Below are 23,011 nucleotides of genomic sequence, written 5' to 3'. Positions count from 1 at the left end.
AGAGAAAAGGAAGGGAAGGAGGGAGGTGGCCCTGATCCCCTGAGTCAGTGTTTGCAGCTGTCAGCAGGTCCAGGGGGATTTTCCTTTCTGGCGATATTTTGTCTACCGCATATTTTACAGACTTCCCATGAAACACTTGCATAAACATTTTCACAAAACACGCAGCACCCTGTCCATGCCCTCTCTCCTGCCTAAAGGATCTGGAAGATGTGGATTGACCACCCAGAGGATCTGGGCCTTCTGGGGAGGCAGCTGGTGCTGATACACTCTGGCCTAGAGGAGAAATGCAAGCCAGTAATCTCCAGAAAGTTTCAGAACAGGTGGTGGAGGTGGAACTGCGCAGAAGAACCCAATGTCTGGACCCTGGGTTGTCTTCATCTTCTCACAAACTGCACACCATGGCCCTGAGATGTGGTTAATAACAATTTCCCTCCCCCTTTCAATTACTAGGAAAGTTACTTGCTCACCTATAAAATATGGATAATAGCATCTGCCCTGCAAACCATGAGGAGGATTAAATGAGCCTGTGTGTAATGCTGACACAGTACAGCCATTCAGCGGTTGGCTGGTTATCGCAACCACAGTGGTTTCCAATGTGGAGATTGTGGATAGTGGTTAAGAGCTCAGATGCTTACATCCGACTCCCTGGGTTCAATTCTGTGCCTCTTGTCAGCTGTGTGATGTTGGGTAAATTACTTAACCTCTCTGAGCCTTGGCTTCTCATTGCATAAGCCAATGAATCCTATAGGTACAGAGTGAGGAAGACTCTTCTACAAGTCAAGACTGTTAAAAGGCAAAATGGGCTGCTGTAGAAAGTAGCAAGCTGGCCATCTGCTGGTGCAGGCTTTGGAGACAGACAGACCTGAATCCCTACTGGCTGGGTGACCTGAGGCAGTTGATCTGGCCCTTGGAGAGGCTGTATCATGCAGTGGCCAAGAACTGAATGCCAGAGCCATCATGCTGACATTGCCACCTGCAAGTTATGTGGGCTTGGGCAGTTGACTAACTTCTTTATGCCTTTCTTTCTACAGAAAGAAGTTAGTCCCCCTTTGTTTCTTTCTGTAAATAATAGCACCTACCTCGTAAAGCCATGGTAAGGATTCAATTAAATGTGTTAATGTATTCAACATGCTTGGAACAGCGTCTGGTGCACAGCAAGCCACCTACATATGTCTGCTGCTTATGGAGATAACTACATCCCTCCCGCAGAGCAGTCAAGAGGCTCAGAAACAATCCACATGGCATTCCCAGTGCAGCACCTAGCCATGTGGGCACTCAGTCCCTGGGAGCCACGACAGTGTAATCCTTGTTAACATGATACCTGAGCCGTTGTGCCTGGCATGTGTCTGTTGCCTATCTGAAATGGAGATGTGTGGAAAATTCCTTGACTGGCCTTGGAGCAGCGGAGGAACTGGACCTTGTGTCTGCTGGGCGTCCACTTCAGCTCTTCCCTCCTCCGCCTCTTCCCCTTCCCACTTGGATGTCATACATCTTGTCTGTGGTTAGCTGCACTCAGCAGCGGCTGCTGCGAGGTGATGGATGAGCCATGATTGCTTCCTGCCTGGTATCCGGCAGGCTGCCCTGGCATCCTTCCCTTGTTTCTACCGCTCCTGCTGATCTCCTAACATGGGGCCACCATATCTCTTCCTAGATGCTAGATTCAGGTAGGCATTTATTCAAATACAGAGACATTTCTCCTATCTGATGAGTTTCTCATCTTGGACTCAGTTTTTGTATCTGTGTAATGGGAACAAAATCTACCTTCTAGGATGGTTGTTGTGAGTTAAATCCAAAGCCAGATGATTGACACATGCTGGGTACTCAATAATTGCATGTACCCACCTTTCCCAACTGGAAAAACTCTTGGCTGAGAGCCAGGGGATGACAAGGCTGTGTGTTCTGCAGACAGAACCATGGGTGCACCAATATAGAGCACGAGGACGTCAGACACCATGTTGTGCAAGCCCTTTTCCTCCCCTAAGGGACAAACAGATGCCTCCCTTTTGTCATTTGGTAAACTGAGGGCAAAAATGGATGTGTTTTTCCAGAAAGACTACAGTAAATTCCTGGTGTTTTCCCTTAGAGCAGCAGCTCTAATCAATCAATAGGCTTCTGGTGAGAAAGAACCCACACTGTGTGAAGAGATACCTTTTTTATCTTCAGAAGTCTAGAATATTCCACTTACCTAGAGAGTGAAGGAAAATGATTGTCAATGGGTAGACAATAAATGGACTTTAAGGAAGCAGTGTCTTTGTCATTAGACTTTTCGTTTTGTGTTCTCATGTTTTCAAAAGGAAAATCAACCAGTGAACCAGCTAAGAACAAATTAAATCCACATTTTTAACTCGTAAGAACTTATCCTTGTCCTTAATTTAGAACTACTTCTTATGCTGCTCCTGAAGGATTACCTGAGAATTTCATATTTATTGGGATAGAGAAGGTAACTCAGTCTGTATTTCCTTTACCAAGGAAATAATGCACCATTTCTCACCACCCTCATTAACTGTCCTTAGACATCCAGAAAGAGAATCTGACCTTCCAGCTGGTTACCCTGGCATATCAGTGAGGGCCATAGGAGGGAAATGCTTGCAAATTTGGAATGCACTCAACTGCAAGTAAAGAAAACCCATGTATGGTGGCTTAAGCAAATAGAAGTTTTTTGTTTGTTAGTTTTGTTTTATTTTTTAAATCTTGTGCTTCCCACCTAGGATTGGAATTGCTGGTTTGATATTTCCTCCATTCTCCTAGACAGTCCCCCAAACATTATGTTTCACATGCAAAGGGAGAAGAAGGGAAAGTAAACTCACCACCCCATCCGCTTGTCTATTCCCCTACATAAAGAAAACCAAAAGCTGTTTTAAGCAATCCTTTCCTTCATCCACAGCAAACTTTTGTTATTTGTTTCCTTGGCCAGCCCTGAATCACACATCCAGCCCTAGCTGCAAGTGAGTCTGGAAAGGTGGGGAAGAGAATAATCATAATTGACTTAGACCAAGCAGCTACTGCGTTTCTGCTCCATGGGCTGACAACTTTGTCTTTCTGAACTAAGGTGGCATTTATTTAGCAGTAAAGAAGTGGGAAATGGATATGGGGCTGATAACAAATGATGCCTGCTATACCTCCAGGGCAGGAGCCCAAGGGCCCATGAAATACTCTCAGTGACTCATCAAAATCATAAGGAACCCCATGCCTGGGAGGCTCCACATTCCACCAGTCAGTGTTTACTTCTCAGCTCAGTTGTCAGAAGTCATTTCTGCTCAATAACTGAAGGCCTGTTATGGTTTTGGAGCTAGAAAGACAGTGGCCATGCAGAGGTGAGCTGAGGTCCAACCAGGTCTGGAGACTCCCAGTCCCTGGGGAGACAGGCATGCCCATTAGTGACTTCAGTATGGTGCCTTCAGCTCTCAGACACTGGGACCCAAGGAAGGGCTCCCTACCCAGGCTGGGACAAATGGAAACAAGCCCCTGGGGTTGTTGAAGGCTGAGCAGTCTCTAAGATCCAGGAGGAGGAGCCTTGGTAAGCATGGAGACACAATGACTCCCGGTAGCACTGATCCTTTCTTTCACTCACATGTTTGGAGTCTGTTCGTATTAGTCAGCCCTGCAATGCCCTGAAGGCAGGGACTAGGATGTCTCTATCATCCACTTCTGTGACCCTAGAGCTAGCTCAATGCTTGGAACATATCTGGAGCTCAGTAAAGAATTCAGTTTGAGTAAATGAGTGAATACAGAAATAAACAGATCATTCTCCAAGATAAGGGGATATCTTGGCCAAAAGGAAATGCAGAATGGCTTCCAATTATAGGCTAAGAGGGGCCTTGGATGCTAACCCTACCTCCTTGCCAAGCAGGTAAACCCTGAGGGCCCGACCATCCCTGGGAAGCCTGGCTGCAGGGCTATTTTGGAAGCCATTTGTTCTAACTTAACCAACTCAACTATAAACTGCCCCTTGAGCCTGGTGAATGTGTGAGGCTTAGTGATGGCCCCAGAGGGAATTTGCAGGTTGTTTTGAGAAAGATTCCTTAAAGCAATTTGAGCAAGTTCTACTATCTTTGAGTAGAATCTCCATCATTTCTGTGTTCGTGGTCCTCCCCTTGGGAAATTTGCAGAGATGTGACTCAATGGAGCAGCCTACTCTGAGTTCCAGCCGCCAGCCTCCAGAGATTTGCTCATCATCAAAGATAGATAGAACCTTCTGAGTCAACCCGTCTTAAATTTTAAACTCATTAAAATGACACGCAATTCCCAGCCTGTCTCTCTGGCAGGCTGCCAAACTTAAAGCAATTGATCGTCACCCCACAGCTGCCGCTGTCCTGGGTAGAGCTGTCTAAATATTGTGCTGTGCCTGCACCCGTTCCTGTATGTAGTGCTAGACAGACAGCTTGGTGCTGTTTCCAAAATAACCCCTTCCATGGTGCTTGTCAGACCTGGTGGTGCCTTTGAGGATAAACATTAAAAATACCTCCTTCCAAATCAGGAAAGATCTCATTTGTTCCCCTGCACTGAGACACTTATACCCTCAAATATGAGAACAGGCCATTGTATATGGAACTAATGGGGTGGTGGAGCTGCCTAATAATGTGTGATTATAATAATAATGTATGATGACAAAATTGCTTCACGGGCAGGGCTGGGTCTTCAGGGAGGTAAATGAGGTGCTTTGGGTGCGAAATTTATGAGAATACAGAATCTCCTTACAGCCTCTCAGTGCTATTGTGGGCATAATCTCGCCCAAGCCTCAAAGCAGCCCTGTGACAAATGTGTGCGTTTTAAGGTCTCCCATGCCACAGGTGCCCACGCTAAGACACACAGATTAAGAGACTTCTCTAAGCCACAGTGGTAGGCGGGAGTGCAGTCAGCATGGACTCAGCACATTAAAATTCACAGTTAATGCTCTTTCCGAAATTGTTAGAGGGACTGAAAGAGTTCATTTTTCTTCCAACTTTTTATTATTTATTTATTTATTTATTTTTGAGGTGGAGTCTCATTCTGTCACCCAGGCTGTTGTGCAGTGGCGCAATCTCAGCTCACTGCAACCTCCGCCTCCCAGGTTCAAGCGATTCTCCTGCCTCAGCCTCCTGAGTAGCTGGGGTTACCGGTGTCGCCACCATGCTCGGCTCATTTTTGTATTATTAGTAGAGCCAGGGTTTCACCATGTTGGCTAGGCTGGTCTCGAACTCCTGACCTCAGGTGATCCACCCATCTTGGCCTCCCAAAGTACAGGCAGGAGCCACGACGCCCAGCCTTCTTCCAACTTTTTAGAAGTGAGGATTCATGAAGACTTTACGATGTTTATGTAATATTGTATAATAATTTTTTATTGTATGACTTACTTAATTGCTTTTGTATAACTGAGTTTTACTTATTTGGAATTTGCCTTTTTATGGAACTATACCTGAAGCTCCATTAGATGACTTATGGAACATCTGTCTGGTCTGTCCCTGCACACAATTTCCAGTTCACTGACATCCTACTGACTTGGAGGTTTCATGCTTTTCCTAAATGAAGTTCCCTCTGCCTGTATCACGTTTTGGTCTTTTGCCTGTCTGGCTAAATCTTACTGTTCTTTCAAAAGGAATCTTTCCAAGAAAGCTTCTCTGTCCTCCTGCATTAGATTAGGTAGTGTATCTGTGTCCTGAACCCCACAGCAGCAGGCACATGTATCTACAACTTATTCCACTTTGTTGATAATATTGATGTCCGTGTCTGGCTCCCTCGGACAAGGCTGTGAATTCATTGTAGACAGAGACAAAGCCTTGTCCATATTTCACTCCGGTACAGAACACGGTATTTGCAGAGTTGATGCTTAACATATACACGGGAAAATGAAAACATGAGTGAGTGCGGAGATGCCAGCTGCCTCCGCATCTTCTCCAGGCACTGAACACCTCACATGCTGCAAGGCAGGGTGGGGTCTCGTGTGCTGTCATATTTCACAGGGTGATGATGGATCACATTTTCTCATCAGTCTCTGTTTCCTCTTGCTTTCCTCAGATGTGCTCTGTCCTAGCGTTCGTGTAGAAGGAGATCGCTTTAAGCACACCAATGGAGGAACCAAGGAAATCACAGGTAAGGGAAAAACAGCAACCACACGTGCTGTCTTTGGTGTGTGATTTGCTGAGCCTGAGCATGACCCTAGTCAATTCAGGGCAGCCTCACTGACCCTGTTCTTGTTCCCATATTTCACCAGAGTCCTGATAAAATGGTTTGAATCGTGCAGGTGGAAGCTCTCATCAAAGAACCATCCAACAGGAAAGAACATACATTCACATTTTCCATTTGGCAGGCTGTGGATATTCTATAGGAGTCACTCAATAATGCATGAGAATGAATGAGTTTGTAAAGAAGCTGGTGAATGAGTAAGCAAATGATTGGCAAAGTGAGCAAACGACTGAATAAATCAATGTGTTTTGGAGTGAAAGCGAGAGTGAATCAGAGTTATAAATATGTGAGTGAATCAATGGGTGAGAGAACAAAGAGACACGTGACGACAGACCCAGCAGCAGAAAGAAATACCGCAGAGTCTCAAAGGCTGTCAGGCATATGACAGAATAGAAGGCTGCGAGAATGCGGGGGACAGCCGAGGCGGCTCCCCACCATCCCAGTAACACGGATCCAGCCCTCCCTGTGGCTGGGCACCCTGCTCAGCACTTCAAATACATATGACAAAGAAATTTTCTTCTCTCCCGACTCCCAACCAGGAAGCCACTGCAGGACAGCAGCCCTGCTCTTCTTGCCAATGACCCTGCATTGGGTGTCCCTCCTCTTCCTCCTGCATCATCTTGGGTCCAATTCTAAGCACTTATGTGTCCCCATCCAAGCAGGGAACCATGTGAGGTCAGGATGAGGTGTTCGGCAGGCCCTGGCATCCCTGCTTGTGTCCCAGGGACCTTGCCATGTCACTGTGCTCTGCTGTCTTAAAGATGCCAGCATCTGCGTCTTGTGCCTGGGGGATTTTTCTGGAATGGAGGAAGGCTGCTCTGCCTACGTGCACAGTGGGGAAAAGTTGCCAGGGAGTGAACAACCCCCAGGAGCAGCTCTCAACCAGCGACCTTTGGTATAGAAGCACCCTGGCTCTACTGCTCCTTGGGTGGGATTGTTCTGAAGTCCACGTTTGACCCCATGTCCCAGAGTTTCCTAGGGGCAGTCGTCCATCAGGGTAACTGGCTCATGCCATACTCTATCAGCCGCTTTCTTTCCCTGAATCCTGCCCCTACTCCCTGCTCAAGCACCTCCCCAATAAACTAGCACTTTCAGAGGAAACCAGAGACAGTGATATTCTTTGGATGGGGCACCTGGTGTGAAGCTGGTGCCCAGTGGGATGCTATCACTGTCAGGGTTTATTCGTCTAATACATGAGATAAAGGTGACTTTCATCTTCACGTTGTTAACTTAATTTCCTTGAAATAAGTATATTTATAACTGAGCTATTAGGCTGGTGCAAAAAAAATTGTGCAAAACGTTAATGGCAGAACCACAATTACTTTTGCACCAACCCAATACTTTGCCCAAGGTGTAACACCGCTGGGCATTTTTGCCTTGGAAATCCTGCTTTTTGCCTTGGAAATCCCCAGCGAGGCTCTGGCTCTCGGATAATTATTTTCTGTCCACTGGAGTGTGAATGTGTCTGCCCAACTTTTCCCTGAGACCCCTCCCATGGATATCCATCTTCAAAGCAAATTCTTACCTTATTGCATTATCTACCTGTGACTTTGGGAGCTATGAGTCCTTCATAGCAGTATCCCTCAAGTAATTCATTATCTAACACACATATCCATAGAAGGGAATCCTTATGACAGTAATGTGATTAATAAAAGCAATAGTAATAATGAATGCCTCCTGAGCACTTACTGTGTGCCAGAGGGTTTACATGCATTTCCTCATTTACCCTCACAGCATATGAGATGCATTCCTCTATATTTTATATAAGATGCACTGTTGCACATTTTACAGTTGGGAAAACTGAGACACAGAGAGACTGAGCCACTTGCCTGAGTGTGTGGCGGAATCAGTATTTGCATTCAGACCACCACTCAGCAAAGCCCACATTTGTCATTGTTTTGCCACATGGAGTGGCCAGTCTTGGGGCTTGGACTGTACAATATGTATTTCTAGGTAACTGATTCAACAGAGTGAAGAAATGTAGTCATATTTGTCTTAAAAATCAGGCAAACTTACTCTGACCCTCAAAAGTTAGTCTCTTTTTCTGTGATAAGAAGAGAAAAATAGGCTGTGTTGCAATGTAGATTCTGAACTCTTCTCCTTGGACTGGCCACCCCCAGACAGGCAGCCCAAGAGAGGGGACATAGCACTTTTGCTGTCATTGCATCTACTTGGTGGCTGGAAGAGTTAAAAGAAAATTGCACTTCCCTTGCTGCCACCAGGCCCATCCAGACCACTACTGTCTTTTCTCTGGAGTGTTATAGCATCTCTATAACCAGCACGTCAACCTCCAGCACTGCCCTCTTCCCTCCCCTTCATCAAGTGCTGTCTTTCTAAAACCTGGATTCCTTGGCTCCTATCATCTAGTCCTTGCTTCCTACTCTGCAGGAGAGGTTCTGACTCTTCTGTCCTAGCTTACTCATGAGTCTATTGGAATGCTTACTAGCCCCCAAAGCTATAGTGCTCCCCTTAGCTGATGCTATTACCTCTGTGTGGTGTGCCCATTCTCACCTTATTCTGGCAGTGAACTCCTATTCATTCCCCAAAGCCCAACTCAACAGTCACCTCCAGGAAACTGCTTGAAGCCCCACAGGGTGATTAGTTGCTCTTTTCACATTTTATTCTATTCTGATAACTCCAATCTGAAGGCATTATAATTATTTGCTTCCCTGTCTACCTCCCCAGCAAGCATATGAGCTGTGTGAAAGCAGGATTTGTTTATACTTGGGCTTTATTCTATGTGTCTTGAGAGTAGAGGACAGTACCTGGCACTTAGAAGGAATGTGACAAATGTTTGTTGAATGAATGGGTGGATTTTTGAATGAATTAGTGAAAATAAGAAGCATTAATCAAAGGATGAAAACATGAATAGTTGGATGGGAGGCTGGATGGAGGGATGTACAAAAAGATGGATGGGAGAAGGAAGAAAGGAAAGGAGGGAGTAAGCAAGGGTGGAAGGCAGGCAGGCAGACAGACAAATTAACAAACAAATCTGTCTGCATCGTCAGTAACTCAGAATGAATTTAAAGCTTTTTCGTCATTCTATAGACTGAAGAATAGCAATTATTTTATACTTAAGAATAATTCTGGCTGGGCACAGTGGCTCATGCCTGTAATCCTAGAGCTTTGGGAAGCCAAGGCAGGTGAATTGCTTAAGCCCAGGAGTTCAAGACCAGCCTGGGCAACATAGTGAAACCCGGTCTCTACAAAAAATACACACGAAAAAATTAGCCAACTATGGTGGTGCGTGCCCTATCTCTACAAAAAATACGCATGAAAAGATTAGCCAAAGCTGAGGTAGGCAGATCACTTAAACCCAGGAGGAAGAGGTTGCAGTGAGCTGAGATCACTCTACTGCACTCTAGCCTGGGTGACAGAGCAAGACCCTTTCTTAATAATAATATTGATAATAATAATAATAATAACTGATTCTTGCTGGGAAGATTCAAGTGTGTGTGTGTGTGTGTGTGTACTCACACTTGCAAATGCAGGACTTTGAACAGATTTGTCTATGGCATATGTGGAAGATCCTTTCAAAGTGTCTGTTTGGTGACTGGGACCTCGATTATGGGCCCTCCTGTGTCAGTCCACAGCCAGAAGAGTCTTGAAGCCTCCCCTCCCTCTTTGGAGTCTTCCTGGAAAAGAAATCACAGTGCCACCTGGGCATCCTTCAGTCTGCAGAGCAAATACAGTTTGTGCAGTTCTGAATGCACAGAGAACCTGCTTTATCTACCGTCTCCTCTAATTATAACCAGCCCCGAAAAACTGCTCCAGCCATGTTCAGGCTGAAGAGTGAGTTATGAAGAGATGGAGCCTCAGATTTGCCAATTTAAATGCAGTCGGGTAATAGGGACAGCTTTTGTATTCTGGAAAAAATGCAGTCCCCAAAAACCTCACCTCCAGGCTTTCCCATAAATGACTCTGGCTATTTTTAGGGCATATCTGGGCTGGGTCTGTGAGCACAAGGATGGGAATACACGTAGGAGATTGGAGGCATAGGTCTTAGATGGCCCTGCTGCTCACCAGCCAGACAGCCTTGGGTCAATCTTTTGACATCTCCGAGCCTTAGTTTCCTCACCTATGTAGCAGTGGATACTACAGAGTGTCTTCAAGAGTCCCCCTCAGCTCTAATAACCAAATGTTCTACAAATTCTAGCCAATAAAAGTGTTAGGCAACTTTTCTAGAAGTTTAGCTACTTAATGCTTAAAACATATGTTAGGCATGTGCAGGTCTCAAATTTGGCCACAGACATCCTGGATTTCTTTCTCTTCCCACTTGGGTCCCCCATCCAGATAGTCACCAAGTCCTGCCCATGGCAGCTTCTAAACAGCCCTCTAATTCAGCTGCTTCTTCCATCCCTGCCTCCTCACTTGCCCTCATCTCACCAGGCCTACTCCTGGTTGGTCTTCTTACCCGTCCATCCCCTGCTGCCAGAATAACCTTGGAAAATAGAAACCAGATGGTATTTCTCCCTCACGTTAAAGCCCTCTGTGGCTCCTCTTTGCCTGAAGGAAGAAACCCAATCTCCCCGAAGGGGCCGACAGAGCCCAGCCTGACCTGCCCCAGTCCACCCCATTCCCAGCCAGTGTACCCTCGCCATGGGTCCTGATATCCCACAGTAGCCCAGATGCCTGTTCATGATTGCAACCTGAGCAGCCCACGCATCATCTAACACATGGGAGGCCCATTACAGTGGGTCATGAATTCCTTAATTCTCTTCTCTCCTTCCACAAACGACCCTCAAATTCTCAAACAGGAACAGCAAAAGCAGCAGGCATTTTAAGGATGGAGAAACAGATCAAATCATCCCTTTCCTCAAAGAGCTCTCCATCTACTGGAGGAGGCAGCCCCATAAACATAAGCTCTCTGTATCTTGCCCAGACCCATGGAAATTCCTAGAGGAACTAAGCCAGCTGAGTGGAGGGGTGGGGGGTGGGGTAGGGGGGGCACGGTGTGAGGGCAGCAGCAAAGTTCCATCCAGGTCGACCTTTGCTGGATGAGGTGAGGAGCCCACAGTAGGTGCCTGACACAGCAGGTGCAGCCAGTGACCTGGGCCGTTGCTAAGGTCTCCTGACACCATGTGGTCCAGTGGCTTTCCTGGCTTCAGCGAGGTGCTCCCTCTATTTTTTGCATGAAACAATTGCTTTTTTTATCTCACAGTGCCTTGCATCACAGCCTGCTTTCCTCGGGAACATTTTTTATTCTCCTTCCCAGCCCTTATTTATTTGGGGCAATTTATCTTTTTTTTCTTGGTGCCCTTTGCTGCCACCTAGTTAATTCCTTGTTGTTCAAGTTTTGTTGTATTCAACTCTTTGTTTTTGTTCACTGAAACCAATAAAAGTGGAACCAGAAAGTAGAGCATAGGCTTGCTTTTTGAAAACAAGTCTATTTCATATATTCTCTCCAATATGACTGCTGAGGGGAAAAGCAGATGAGGGTGTCAGTTTTTAGCGGTGTTTGATGGTGCTGTGAAGTAGAGGACCGGCCCACTTTGCAGTTCCCGGCTCTGACTTTGCCCCTCCCACTGCTGGGGCTCCTCAGGCCCCAGGACACTTCCAGACACAGGGGCTCCAATACAGGGGCAGCCCAGTGGGTTGTGAAAGGCCCCTCGTTGTATGGGGCCCAGTCAGTTCCAACAGCTGCTCCTCACTGGGCCTGCTTGGGAGCCCAGAGCTGTGGGGACTCTTCATGCTTCTGTCTCTAGGTAATACTGAGACTGCAGCCTCTGGGGCATTGAGGCCCTGTTCAGGTGGGCTGGGGGCTGTGCCAACAGCAGTGCAGTGGGGAGATAAAGGAGAGGGGGTGCTCTCAGCTTGCGTTCGGTGAATGTTTCCCAATGCCCAATTTAGGATCTCTGGGACTTCCCAGGACTCCCTCCTTGGTGGGCGTGGTGGCTGTTCCCAGTCATGCACCCTGGAGGCCTGGTCCTTATAACCAGAGTGAGAGAGACGGGGCTCTGGGGTGGTGGCAGAGCTATTGCCAGGGGATCAAGCTTCACTTGGGTCAGCAGGTTCCCACTGTGGTCCCCAGTTGGGGACAGTGGGATTGACTAAGGAACTCCTGGGTGCTGGTTTCCCCCCAGGTATTTAATCCCATCATCACACTTAGGTCTTATGACACCCCTGCAATAAATTATTCTCTCCATTTTTCCAATTACAGAAACAGGCTCAACAAAACCAGATAACTTCCTCAGTCTCCTAGCTGGAACTCTGTGTGGGAGCAGAGTGCCTTGGGCACTAAACATAGCATTAAACATTGCTAATGCCCAATGTGCATTGTACCTTTACCTGGGATTAACCTCATGGCTTTGAGTAGGAACTGTGGCTGTTCTGTTACCTCCTGTCTCCTGGCATACTGAACAAAGGGATTCTTCACTGCATAAAATTGCACATTCAAGTTAACTGTTATGCAAGAAATGCAGTTTGACTGGGACTCCTTCCAGCCATGGCACAAATTGGGGGAAATATGACAATAGTTTTTGGTGCTAAAACACAAAAGATGATCAAATTGTACCCAAAATTCTCCCAGTTTACAGATGAGGAGACTGATACTCAGAAAGAAAGTGACTCAGCCAGGATCACAGGATGTTGGTATCAGGGAGACCCACCCACCTCTCCATGCCGCATGTTTGTCTAGAGCTTGTGAAGGTTTAGAGGAGTGATCATGCTCTCATTTAGGGCGAGGGACCCATTAGAGCATCCAGCATTTAGTGAGCAACTATTGTGTTTCAGGCATGTTCCTACACATTTTCTCATTTAAAACTCAAAGTGATTTTCCAAGACTTGAATGTCTAATAGTAGAGTCAGAATGTATTGCCACTGGCAGACAGGCAGACACTGTGCAGGGCCATTTTCCTGTCCAGACCTGGTGACTGGTTTTTCCTTTTCCTTCCTTTCCCTTCCCCTTCCTCCTCCCCCTCCCCTCTCCTCCCCTTCCCTTCCCTCCCCTTTTCCTTTTCCTATTCCTCTTCCTTTTTCCTTTTTCCTTTCCTTCCCTTTCCTTTCCTTTCCAACAGAGTCTCTCTCTGTTACCCAGGCTGGAGTGCTGTGGTGTGATCTCAGCTCACTGCAACCTCTGCATCCTGAGTCCAAGCAATTCTCCTGCCTCAGCCTCCTAAGTAGCTGAGATTACAGGAACCCACCACCACCCCTGGCTAATTTTTGTATTTTTAGTAAAGACAGGGTTTCACCATGTTGACCAGGCTGGTCTTGACCTCATGACCTCAAGTGATTTGCCCACCTTGGCCTCCCAAAGTGCTGGGATTACAGGTATGAGCCACTTGCTTGGCCAAGTGGTTATTCTTAATGTCCCATTTGGTGGATGAAGACATGAGGTGCAGAGAGGTTGAGTAAATTGCCTGAGAGCTGGCAGGGAGAAAAAGTGTGGGAACAGGGATTTGCATGTAAATTGTTATCATAGCCCTTACTTATCTACTACACTGTGTTATTATTATCCCAATTTTACAAAACTGTAGAGGAAATAAGCCCAGAGAGGTTGATGCTTGTGCTCAAGGCCACACAGCTCATTAGTAGGACTTCACTCAGGATATCTGGTCCACGTGCTGAGTGTTCTCTCCTTCACACAGTCTCTCCCAGGGACCAAGCCTGTGTTACAGCTCAGAGTGAGACCTGTGTTCAGTTTGACAAATCTGCACTGTGGGCTGGCCCTGCAGGTCCTGAGGATGGGGGATCGGGTGGCAAACTCAGCAAGCCAGGTCCTGTCCTCAAGCAGCTGGTGGGTGAGGAAAGCTGGCCTCACTCAGCCTGTGCCCAGTGGCAGCCTCTCAGCTGGATCAACCCATGCACCACAGGGGACCTTGGTTGTGGGACTGTGGGTGCCTGCTCCCTCCCACAAACCAACCGTCTCCAGAGATGCTGAATCACTCACACTAGTGTGTGTAAACAAGCATGGTTTGGAGGGGTGCTTTTTCCATCTATAATGAAGCTTCTGAATACTGTTCCCATCTTAAGGACCCAATATCATTTAACATTATATCATGAATTCCATTAAATAGCCAGTGTGTGAAATGCTATTGAAAAATGACATAATGGCAGCTCTTAGTCATTTTCCGAGAACTTGACAACCTCAGGATGGCAAGGGGCGGGGAACGGTCCAATCCAAAAAGTGCAGGGCTTCAATCCCAGAGCAACCTTGCCCTGCTCAGAAACCCCTTCCCAGACCATCGCAGGCCAGAGCAGACCTCTACCTGGTAGCTTCCTCCCCGAGCACCTTCCCTGTCACCCCAGCCCTGTTCCTCTCCAGTGCTGCCCCTGCTCACTGACTCTTTGTGCCTGGAATTGTACTGCACACTTGCACTGTGCATTTCCTTATTTCCTGGGGTCCCCACCAGTTCCAGTTCTCCTAGAGCCAGGATTTTGTGTTGGCGCCTGCTGCAACCCTGGAGCTCACAGGGCTTGGCGTATTGCAAGCTCTCAAAATGATCTATTGAATAAATACATGACATCTATGGACAAAATTTAGCGTTAGAGAATGCTGCAATTGTGATGAGAAAACAGTAAATATGAAAGTGCTTTGTTGGTGATTTACTGTATGTCAGGTACTTTATGAAGAACTTTGTATCATTTAAGTCTCATAGCAATGAGGTACATTCTAAAATAATCCCCTTTTTACAGATGGAAAAAACCAGTGCTCAGAGATGTCAGGCAACCTGCCTAAGGTCACCCAGCAAAGACGTGGTGATTCGGATCACAACTCAGACCTGTCCAATTCTAATACTCAAACTTTGCATTAGGACTACCTGCTGCCCTCCCTGGCATTTCTCATAAAATGCTTGGCGTGGACCTGGCTCTCAAAAGCATATACTGAATGAATAAATAATCTCTTTGGGCAGAATTTAGTGGTAAAAGAGGCCAAGAGGCTTCAATCATTATGTTAGTCCTAGAAGTTCATTTCCTGTTTTTTTTTCTTTTTTCTTTTTTTTTTTCAGTAGTGCCTTAGAATATTGGAAACAGTGAGGAACTCTTCCTAAAGTCTCATAGGTTAGGTGCCAATACCGAGAAGTATGTTATCCCTGGGAGTGCACAGATGGGTTCAGCCTGGTGCCTGCCTTCAGCCAGCTTCCCTGTAACCTGCTGAGAGCTTTCGCCAGTGTCTGAGAGAGACAGTTTCAGGCAGGTGTTGAGTCACAATGTTAGCCTCCAGAACAAGTGTTGTCCTCAGGCCCCTCTGAGAACCTGGTCTGCAGAAAGCATCCCACTGTGGGGGAATGTGGATGAGCATGTGCTGGTGGTTGTGGGAAATAACTCGTAAAAAGAAACCCACTGTATGAATTTCTCACCATATGCTGAGTACGCATATTTAGGGTCTTACACAATTGTCACAGAGCCCTACCCAGTAGGCATCATTGCTGTCCTTCCACGGTGAAGTACGCGAGACTCCTGTGGGTCATGTGACTTGCCCAGTGTCACATACACATGGCCGCTCAAGATCAAACCCCCGTCCTTACCCTTGACCCTCACCCAAGTCCAAAGCCCCTGATTTTTCTGTTACTTTACACTGACAATGCATATAAGGTCCTCTCTTAGAGGAAACTTAAACAGAACTAAGGAAAAACAAAACAAAATCCTTTCAAGTAATGCAGTCTCATGAAGACAGTTTAATTCCTCTCTGATGTTTCTCTCTTTAAAAATCATGAAACTTAGAAGCTGCCAAACTTTACCCAAGTAAAGTCCAAATGCAAGGCAAAAATACGGCTGCAGAAAGGAAAGCCCTCAGTGGCCGTTTGCCCGCAGAGCCAGCCTGCGTGAGCGAAGAGCACACATCTGGGCTTCGTGAACACCAGGGCCCTGCGGCACTCACACAACCAGGACACCCTCCATTTGTCTCACACATAACCACATGCACACACATTTTCTTGAGAAAGCCAGTGTCTGCGTTCTTCTGCACCTTTTTCCTGGAATTGAAGCCGAAGCTGTACATCTCATTACTCCAGTGCTTATGTTTTCTCCCTGAATATGTATTTGAATAATTCCCTCCCAATCTGTTCTCCTGGGGCGGGATGGGCAGGCTGCCTTTGCAGAGAGCAGATGTGATTTTTCTTTGTCTTTTATACTCTTCCGTCTCCAAACTCATTCCCAGCTCTTCTCTTTGAACAGGTTTTGACCTGATGGATTTGTTCAGTGTGAAGGAAATCTTGGGGAAGAGAGAGAATGGCGTGCAGAGTTCTTATGTACGGATGGGATCCTTCCCTGTGGTGCAAAGTACTGAGTGAGTGGTCACTTCTCTTTCCAGACCTGCCCAGGGTGTCATGGGAAAGGGCAAGAAAGGGGCCAGCAGCCTCAGTTTCATACTTGGCACTGAGCCAGGCTTTAACCTTTCAGTGCCTGGTAAGGTTGCCCTGTGATGAAGCAGCTGAACCACTGGACCAGGGAATTCAACCTGTTTTTTAGCCAATCTATTATCATTGACTTCATTGGTTCTCTGCTCCTTCTACACCCATCTCTCCATACACATTTGGCATTAGCCATTCATTCATACATGTGTTTTTCTGTCCATTCATGAAATAACAAACGGGTATGGTTTAGTAGTGCATAGCACCTACCAAGGACCTGACACTGCATTCATGGCAGGTGTGGCTTTGCCAGAATCATGGAGTAGCTTTGGCCAGTTGAGACTGAGTATCAGTGTTGACTGGGTACTTGGCTTTACACATTTCTGAATGCCCTTGTGCCTCAATTTGCTCATGTTTTCAATCCAAAGTGAATGTTCCTGCCTTGCAACATTATTGAGAGGACATCATGTAAAAATTTGTCCAGTTCCTGACACTTATTGGGCCTCCAGTCAGGAGCTAAAGATGATACCAAAATGAACACTCTATTCTTCTCATTACGGGCAGACAAATCTTTTGAAAACAAAAATGATACTGTTACCCAATCCAGACCCCAAGAGCGTTCTTGGATCTCGTGCAAGAGAGAATGCAGGGTGACTCCGCAGTGCAAAGTGAAAGCAAGTTTATTAAGAAAGTAAAAAAATAAAAGAATGACAGAGCAGCCCCGAGGGCTGCTGGTTGCCCATTTTTATGGTTATTTTTTGATGATGTGCTAAACAAGGGGTGGATTATTCATGCTTCACCTTTTTAGACCATATAGGGTAACTTCCTGACATCGCCATGACATTTATAAACTGTCATGGCACTGATGGGAGTGTAGCAGTGAGGACAACCAGAGGTCACTCTCGTGGCCATTTTGGTTTTGGTGGGTTTTGGCCGGCTCCTTTACTGCAACCTGTTTTATTAGCAAGGTCTTTATGACCTGTATTTTGTGCTGACCTCCTGTCTCATCCTGTGACTTAGAATGCCTTAGCCATCTGGAAATGCAGCCCAGTGGGTTTCAGCCTCATTTGACCCAGCTCCTGTTTAAGACGGAGTTGCTCTGCTTCACACGTCTCTGACAGTATCGTGTCATGAGACCTCTCTTCCATCTTTAAACTATTACTATTTAACTGCTTCCAGTGTTCTTAGTAAACTAAAAGGCCAGGAAGAGGAAGGCCCCTATGTGACCCGGCCCCATCCCGCCTTTGTGGTCTCCTGGCTCATCCTCCAGTCTTCCCTGTGTGTCTCCTGTCTGTGTTCTAGGGCCTCCCAGGCACCCTCCTCCCACTGGGAGGCCTTAGTTCATGTTCTTCCTCTACCTGGGACACCTGCCCTGCTCATCCTGCAAAGCATGCTCACCCATTATGCTCTCTAGATGCCTTCCTTGAATCCCCAAAGTCAGGCCTTCCCCTTACCTACCCTTCTCCCAATTTGTACTTCTGTACAAAATGTGTTAAAGTTGAAGTTACCTGATCCATTGTACAATAGTCTTATCTCCCCTGCTCAGTGAGAAGTCCTAGCAAGGAACTGAGTCTTGGTTTCTGCTCCAGTCTCGGCACCCAACTAAGCCCTGCCCAGAGTAGGGAATGAGGAAATATTTGCTGAATGAATGAGTCAACAGCCCGTAAGAAGTGAAAATGTTCTTTCAGATGCTAGTCTGGCAAAGACTGGCTTTGAATGCCAGCTCATAGAGTATGGGTTTCTGCATTGTGTGATCCTTTTTATTTTTTTAATTCAATGAGCATTCTCTGAGTGCCAACCACACACAGGCACTGTTTCAGACTCTGAAGTCGTTTCATCCATGGCTCACAGTGTCTACATTCCAAGAGCGATTTTACAGAAGAAGAAATGAGACAAGTCACTTCCTCTCTGAGTCTCGTTTTCATGAAACAAAGACAATAATCGCTGTCAGCCAACTCTTGAGAGTCATCTTCCCAGACGATGAGGTTCTCCCTCCACACACAGCCAGGTGCTGGGGGATGTTATTATGAATCACCTGGCCCCGTGCTCATGTGGGGGGTGCACAGGGATGAGCAGAATCTACAGCCTGTTTTCTTCTTCACTTCCCCTCACTTCTTTGCCTAATATGTCCAATTCACTACCCATTCTACTTGTAAGCAGGAAAAAATCATGTGGAACTTAAAAAAATGCAAAAGAGAATGAACAAAATAAAGAAAGCAAAAGTTACACAAATCTAGTGGAAGGTTCTAACCAAGGACCACTCTGTTTGTTAACCTTCTAAGGAGGCACTTGGATCAAAGAGCAAAGCAGCCGAATTCAGGCAATGCTCTGTGGAACGCAGCATGGGACCCCGATTCTGGCTCATGGATTTGGGCTCCTTCCTGTTCTCTGAGAGTTGCTCTGAGGAGGAATTTCTACATTTGTTTTAATGGCAAAGCACCCAAAATAAAATCAAATTGGCAAAGTTCTTTCTTTTCAAGAAAGGATATTACACTTTTAATTTCTAAAGCTTTGAAATTTAAACACACATACATACAATTTTAGTTTGCAAGTTAATTTTGTTCATAAAGAAAAGAGATGTCACTTTCAATATTTATATTTTTTTCTAACCTGTTTAACATTTAAAGGGCACCTTATCTAATTTACTTCTCACGACAATAACGGAAACGAGCAAGGCAGGTATTATACTTTTCACTTAGCTGGTACAACATTTGAGACTCAAAATGGGACAGTGATTTGTTCAACACCTCACAGGTCAGAGGAAGCAGAGGTTGGCCTCAAACTCAGGTCCTCTAATTACACACCCTTTTCCCTTCCACTGTCATCTCATACCTGCTGTATTATTTGTGGAAAAGATTGGATTCAGCTATTTCCTTTCTTTAGATGTTTTCTGTTAATGATCTTTTTTCTCCCTGATTAAAATGACTGATATACACACACACACACACACACACACATACATATATATACACACATACATATATATACACACACATGCACATATATCCACATATGTGTGTGTGTGTAACCTAAGCAAAAGTTATTATAATCAGGGGAATATAAAGTCATTAACAGATAAATCTGTACTCTTTCCTATGGTATACTTGTCTGTGTGTATTTCAAAGGCATAAGAAGAAAGTGTGTTCAGGGGGGAAAAAAATAGCATAATTGGATTTATTAAGAAAATAAGGAGAAAATGGCCAGGTGCTGTAGCTCATGCCTGTAATCCCCGTAGTTTGGGAGGCCAAGGCAGGCAGATTACTTCAGGTCCAGGGTTCGAGACCAGCCTGGCCAATGTGGTGAAACCATGCCTCTGTTAAAAATACAAAAAATTAGCTGAAACCCTGTCCACTAAAAATACAAAAAATTAGCCAGTTGTGGTGGCAGACACCTGTAATCCCAGCTACCTGGGAGGCTGAGGCAGGAGAATTGGTTGAGCCTGGGAGGCGGCAGTTGCAGTGAGCCAAGATTGTGCCATCCATTGCACTCCAGCCTGGAAGACAAAGTGAGACTCTGTCTCAAAAAAAAAAAAAAGTAAAGAAAGAAGGAGAAAATGAAAAACAAAGCAACATATTGATCTGTGGCTACAAAGTCTGTGTCTGTGGACGCAGGTGGGGAGGTCCCATCTTCCTCCTGCATGGGCAGTGACTGAGGGCATCTCTGAATACTGAGGGAAGCCCAGGTGCTGTGAGTGATGGGCCCTGTTCCTATTACCTGGATATGATCCTGGGTGACATCCCAACTCAGAGAATGACTTTGAACAACTGGGCCATCATCTCCCAGCCTGGAGCTGTAAACAGAATCAGAATCTTGCTTGTAGGTCCTACAGCCAAACAAAGTCCCTGCGGATCTGCAAGTCTGAGAACCAGGAACTCAGACGCCTCCCCACTTCCCTTCCTGTCTGTCTGGCCAGGCAGGGTCCATCTCCTCCAGCAGGGAAGTCAATGTCATGTACATTCCTGAGGCAGCCCCCAGCTCCCAGGGCAGGATTGGGCTCCCCCACAGCAGGCTTTGCAGTTAAGAGTGCAGTCAGCTGGTGATTAAGAGAAGAGCGCAGGAGAGCAGATCCCAGGTAGCCAGGTGGCATGGAGTTAACCCCTCAGAGCCTGGGTGCCCTCAGCTATAGCACGAGGATCAAAATACCGACTTTTTTTTTTTTTTCAGACGGAGTCTTGCTCTGTCGCCCAGGCTGGAGTGCAGTGGCGTGATCTTGGCTCACTACAAGCTCTGCCTCCCGGGTTCACACCTGTAATACCTTCTTTATACATTCTCGTGAGGAAGAAATTAGGCAATATGTGAAAAGAGTAGTGGTGAGCTTGTGTTAAGCTCTCAAAAGATGTGTATTTTTATTAAATCTTAGAATCTTATGTCAAATGAGATCCTATGTGTAAGTGCTTTATTGAATCCAAGAAACACTATGAAAAAGTAAGCTAAACTTTATTTTGATAGGATGTAAGTCTAGGATAGATCAGTGGTTCTCAACTAAGAGAAATTTCACCCCCACCGCCTAGGGGGCCTTGGGCAGTATCTGGAGACAATTTTGTTGTCACAACTGGGTAAGGGGTTGCTACTGCCATCAAGTAGGTGGGGGCCAGGGAGGCTGCTCAGACTCCTACGAGGCATGGGGCAGCTTCCCCATCTGTGTTGTCTAGGATGCGTCCTCCAGGAAGATCAACCAGGCCCTGTACTAGCTCTGGTGAAAGAGAGGTTTCTCCATGGAAATGGCTGTTGACAGTTTTCAAAGTTCTGCATTCCTTCAACTTTTATGAAGTGCCTGCCATGCTTCAGGGACCCGAGTGGGTGCTAAGGGACACGGATTTGTCAGTGTTTCCTCACCAGGGACCTCAAGGAAAATGTGGGGAGCCTGGAGAGCTGGAAGACAGGTGGCTGTGAGTCGAGCAGATGGGGAGAGATGAGGAAGGAGGGGGTGATGTCAACGACGTTTTCCAGAACTCTGTTGTGAAGGGAAGGAGAAGAAGAAAGAGGAAGTGGGAGATTCCTCAGGTCCCGGCTGGGGATGTGCAGTCAGGGGAGGCTGTGTGTTGGTGGGGGTGGCGGGGTTTTGTACTGATATGCGAGAGGCAGGAGGGAGCCCAGGTGCCCTGTTCATGATACAGAGGAAGATGGAAGAGCAGTGCTCCGAGGACAGAGGGACTGAGGGATGGCATCTTGGTTCTTGGTCGGGGGATTGATCCTCCACAGAAGGGAATGAACAATTTTCATTTCTGAATTTGGAAGAGGATAAGCAGCCCCAGAACTTGGCGGGCGTGGAGCAACAGGGAGCTGAGGCCTCCCCAAGGTGAGGGGCTGGCTCCACAGGCCAGGCAGGAACCTGGGCCTTGTGGGATAGAAGAGGATGTGCTACATCCCAGTCTATTCTGGCTGCTATGACAAAGCACATAAATGAAGCTGGGTGGCTTATACACAGCATTTACTCCTCACAGTTCTGCAGGCTGGGAAGTCTAAGATCAGGGTCCTCATAGACACCATCCTTCCCTGCACTCTCACATGGTGGGAGGGGTAAACAAGCTCTCTGGGGTCTCTCTTATAAGGGCACAAATTGCATTCATGAGCCTTCTGCCCTCATGACCTAATCACCCCCCACCAAATCCCCATCTTCTGTTACCATCACCTTGGTGTGAAGATTTCAACATAATAAATTTAGGAAGACAGAAACATTCAGACCATGGCATCCTGGCATCTGAGACAGGGCACCCAGCAGGATAAGGTATATCCATTTGTCCTGGCCGAGGAGGGATGCAGCAGGGAGCAGCGAAGCTGGGAGTTTCTCCATATTTGATCCCAGGAGCATGACCATGTAACGTTTACTCTGGATGTCATCAGTCATGGTGGTAGTGGAGAGATGGAAGCAGACGCACCATAGGGATGGATTTGAAGATGCTGAGGCTGGAGCCTCAGGGGCCATGACGATGGTCTAGGTCACATTGAGGCCCTGACCTAAGGAGAAAGCAGTCAAGGCAGGCCAAGAAGGTGGATGGTGGAAATATTTAGGAAGTCAAATTGGCAGGGCTTGATCACTGGTGGGTTGTGTGGGCTCACTTTGCTGGTCCCTGCTCTCATTGCCAAGCCTGCTGTGTTTGTCTCCATTTTTCTCCAGGGAGGTGTTCCCCCAAGGTTTACCTGATGAATACGCCTTTGTCACAACCTTCCGGTTCAGGAGAACCTCTCGGAAGGAAGACTGGTATATCTGGCAGGTCATCGACCAGTACGGCATCCCACAGGTAAGGACAGCACCGCCTTATCTCGGTGGTCCTGAGCTTTCTGTTTCCCTCTCACAGGGATTGGCATCACCTACGGTGTTTTCTCCAGGGCTCTTATCCCTGGGCCTAGAGAGATCGAGAACCTGGTGTATGGAGGCTCAGAGGACCTGCAGGGGGAATGTCATGAGACCCAAGAGGTCCAGCTTCTTGTCCTAATGATATAGTACCAGGCCTTCCAATGGGGGTAAAGGAGACTGAGTTGTACCAGGCCTTCCAATGGGGGTAAAGGAGACTGAGTTGTACCAGGCCTTCCAATGGGGTAAAGGAGAATGAGTT

The 23,011-nt window shown here is 46.6% G+C and overlaps 1 protein-coding gene across 1 annotated transcript in view; it reads left to right on the top strand.

Moving 5' to 3' along the window:
- The window catches only part of LOC108515904 (collagen alpha-1(XXII) chain), a 184,218-nt gene that overhangs the window by 63,044 nt on the left and 98,163 nt on the right, over positions 1–23,011 (top strand). Inside the window, exons 4-6 of the mRNA XM_017853085.1 lie at positions 5,995–6,069; positions 16,279–16,390; positions 22,573–22,696. Coding sequence (XP_017708574.1) covers positions 5,995–6,069; positions 16,279–16,390; positions 22,573–22,696 — 311 coding nt within the window. The remainder of the gene's footprint in view (positions 1–5,994; positions 6,070–16,278; positions 16,391–22,572; positions 22,697–23,011) is intronic.

This window comes from Rhinopithecus bieti, unplaced genomic scaffold (genome assembly GCF_001698545.2).
Source record: "Rhinopithecus bieti isolate Rb0 unplaced genomic scaffold, ASM169854v2 scaffold_36448, whole genome shotgun sequence".
Lineage (NCBI taxonomy): Eukaryota > Metazoa > Chordata > Mammalia > Primates > Cercopithecidae > Rhinopithecus > Rhinopithecus bieti.
Note: the sequence above shows the minus strand (reverse complement) of the source record. Positions and strands in the feature narration are given on the sequence as shown.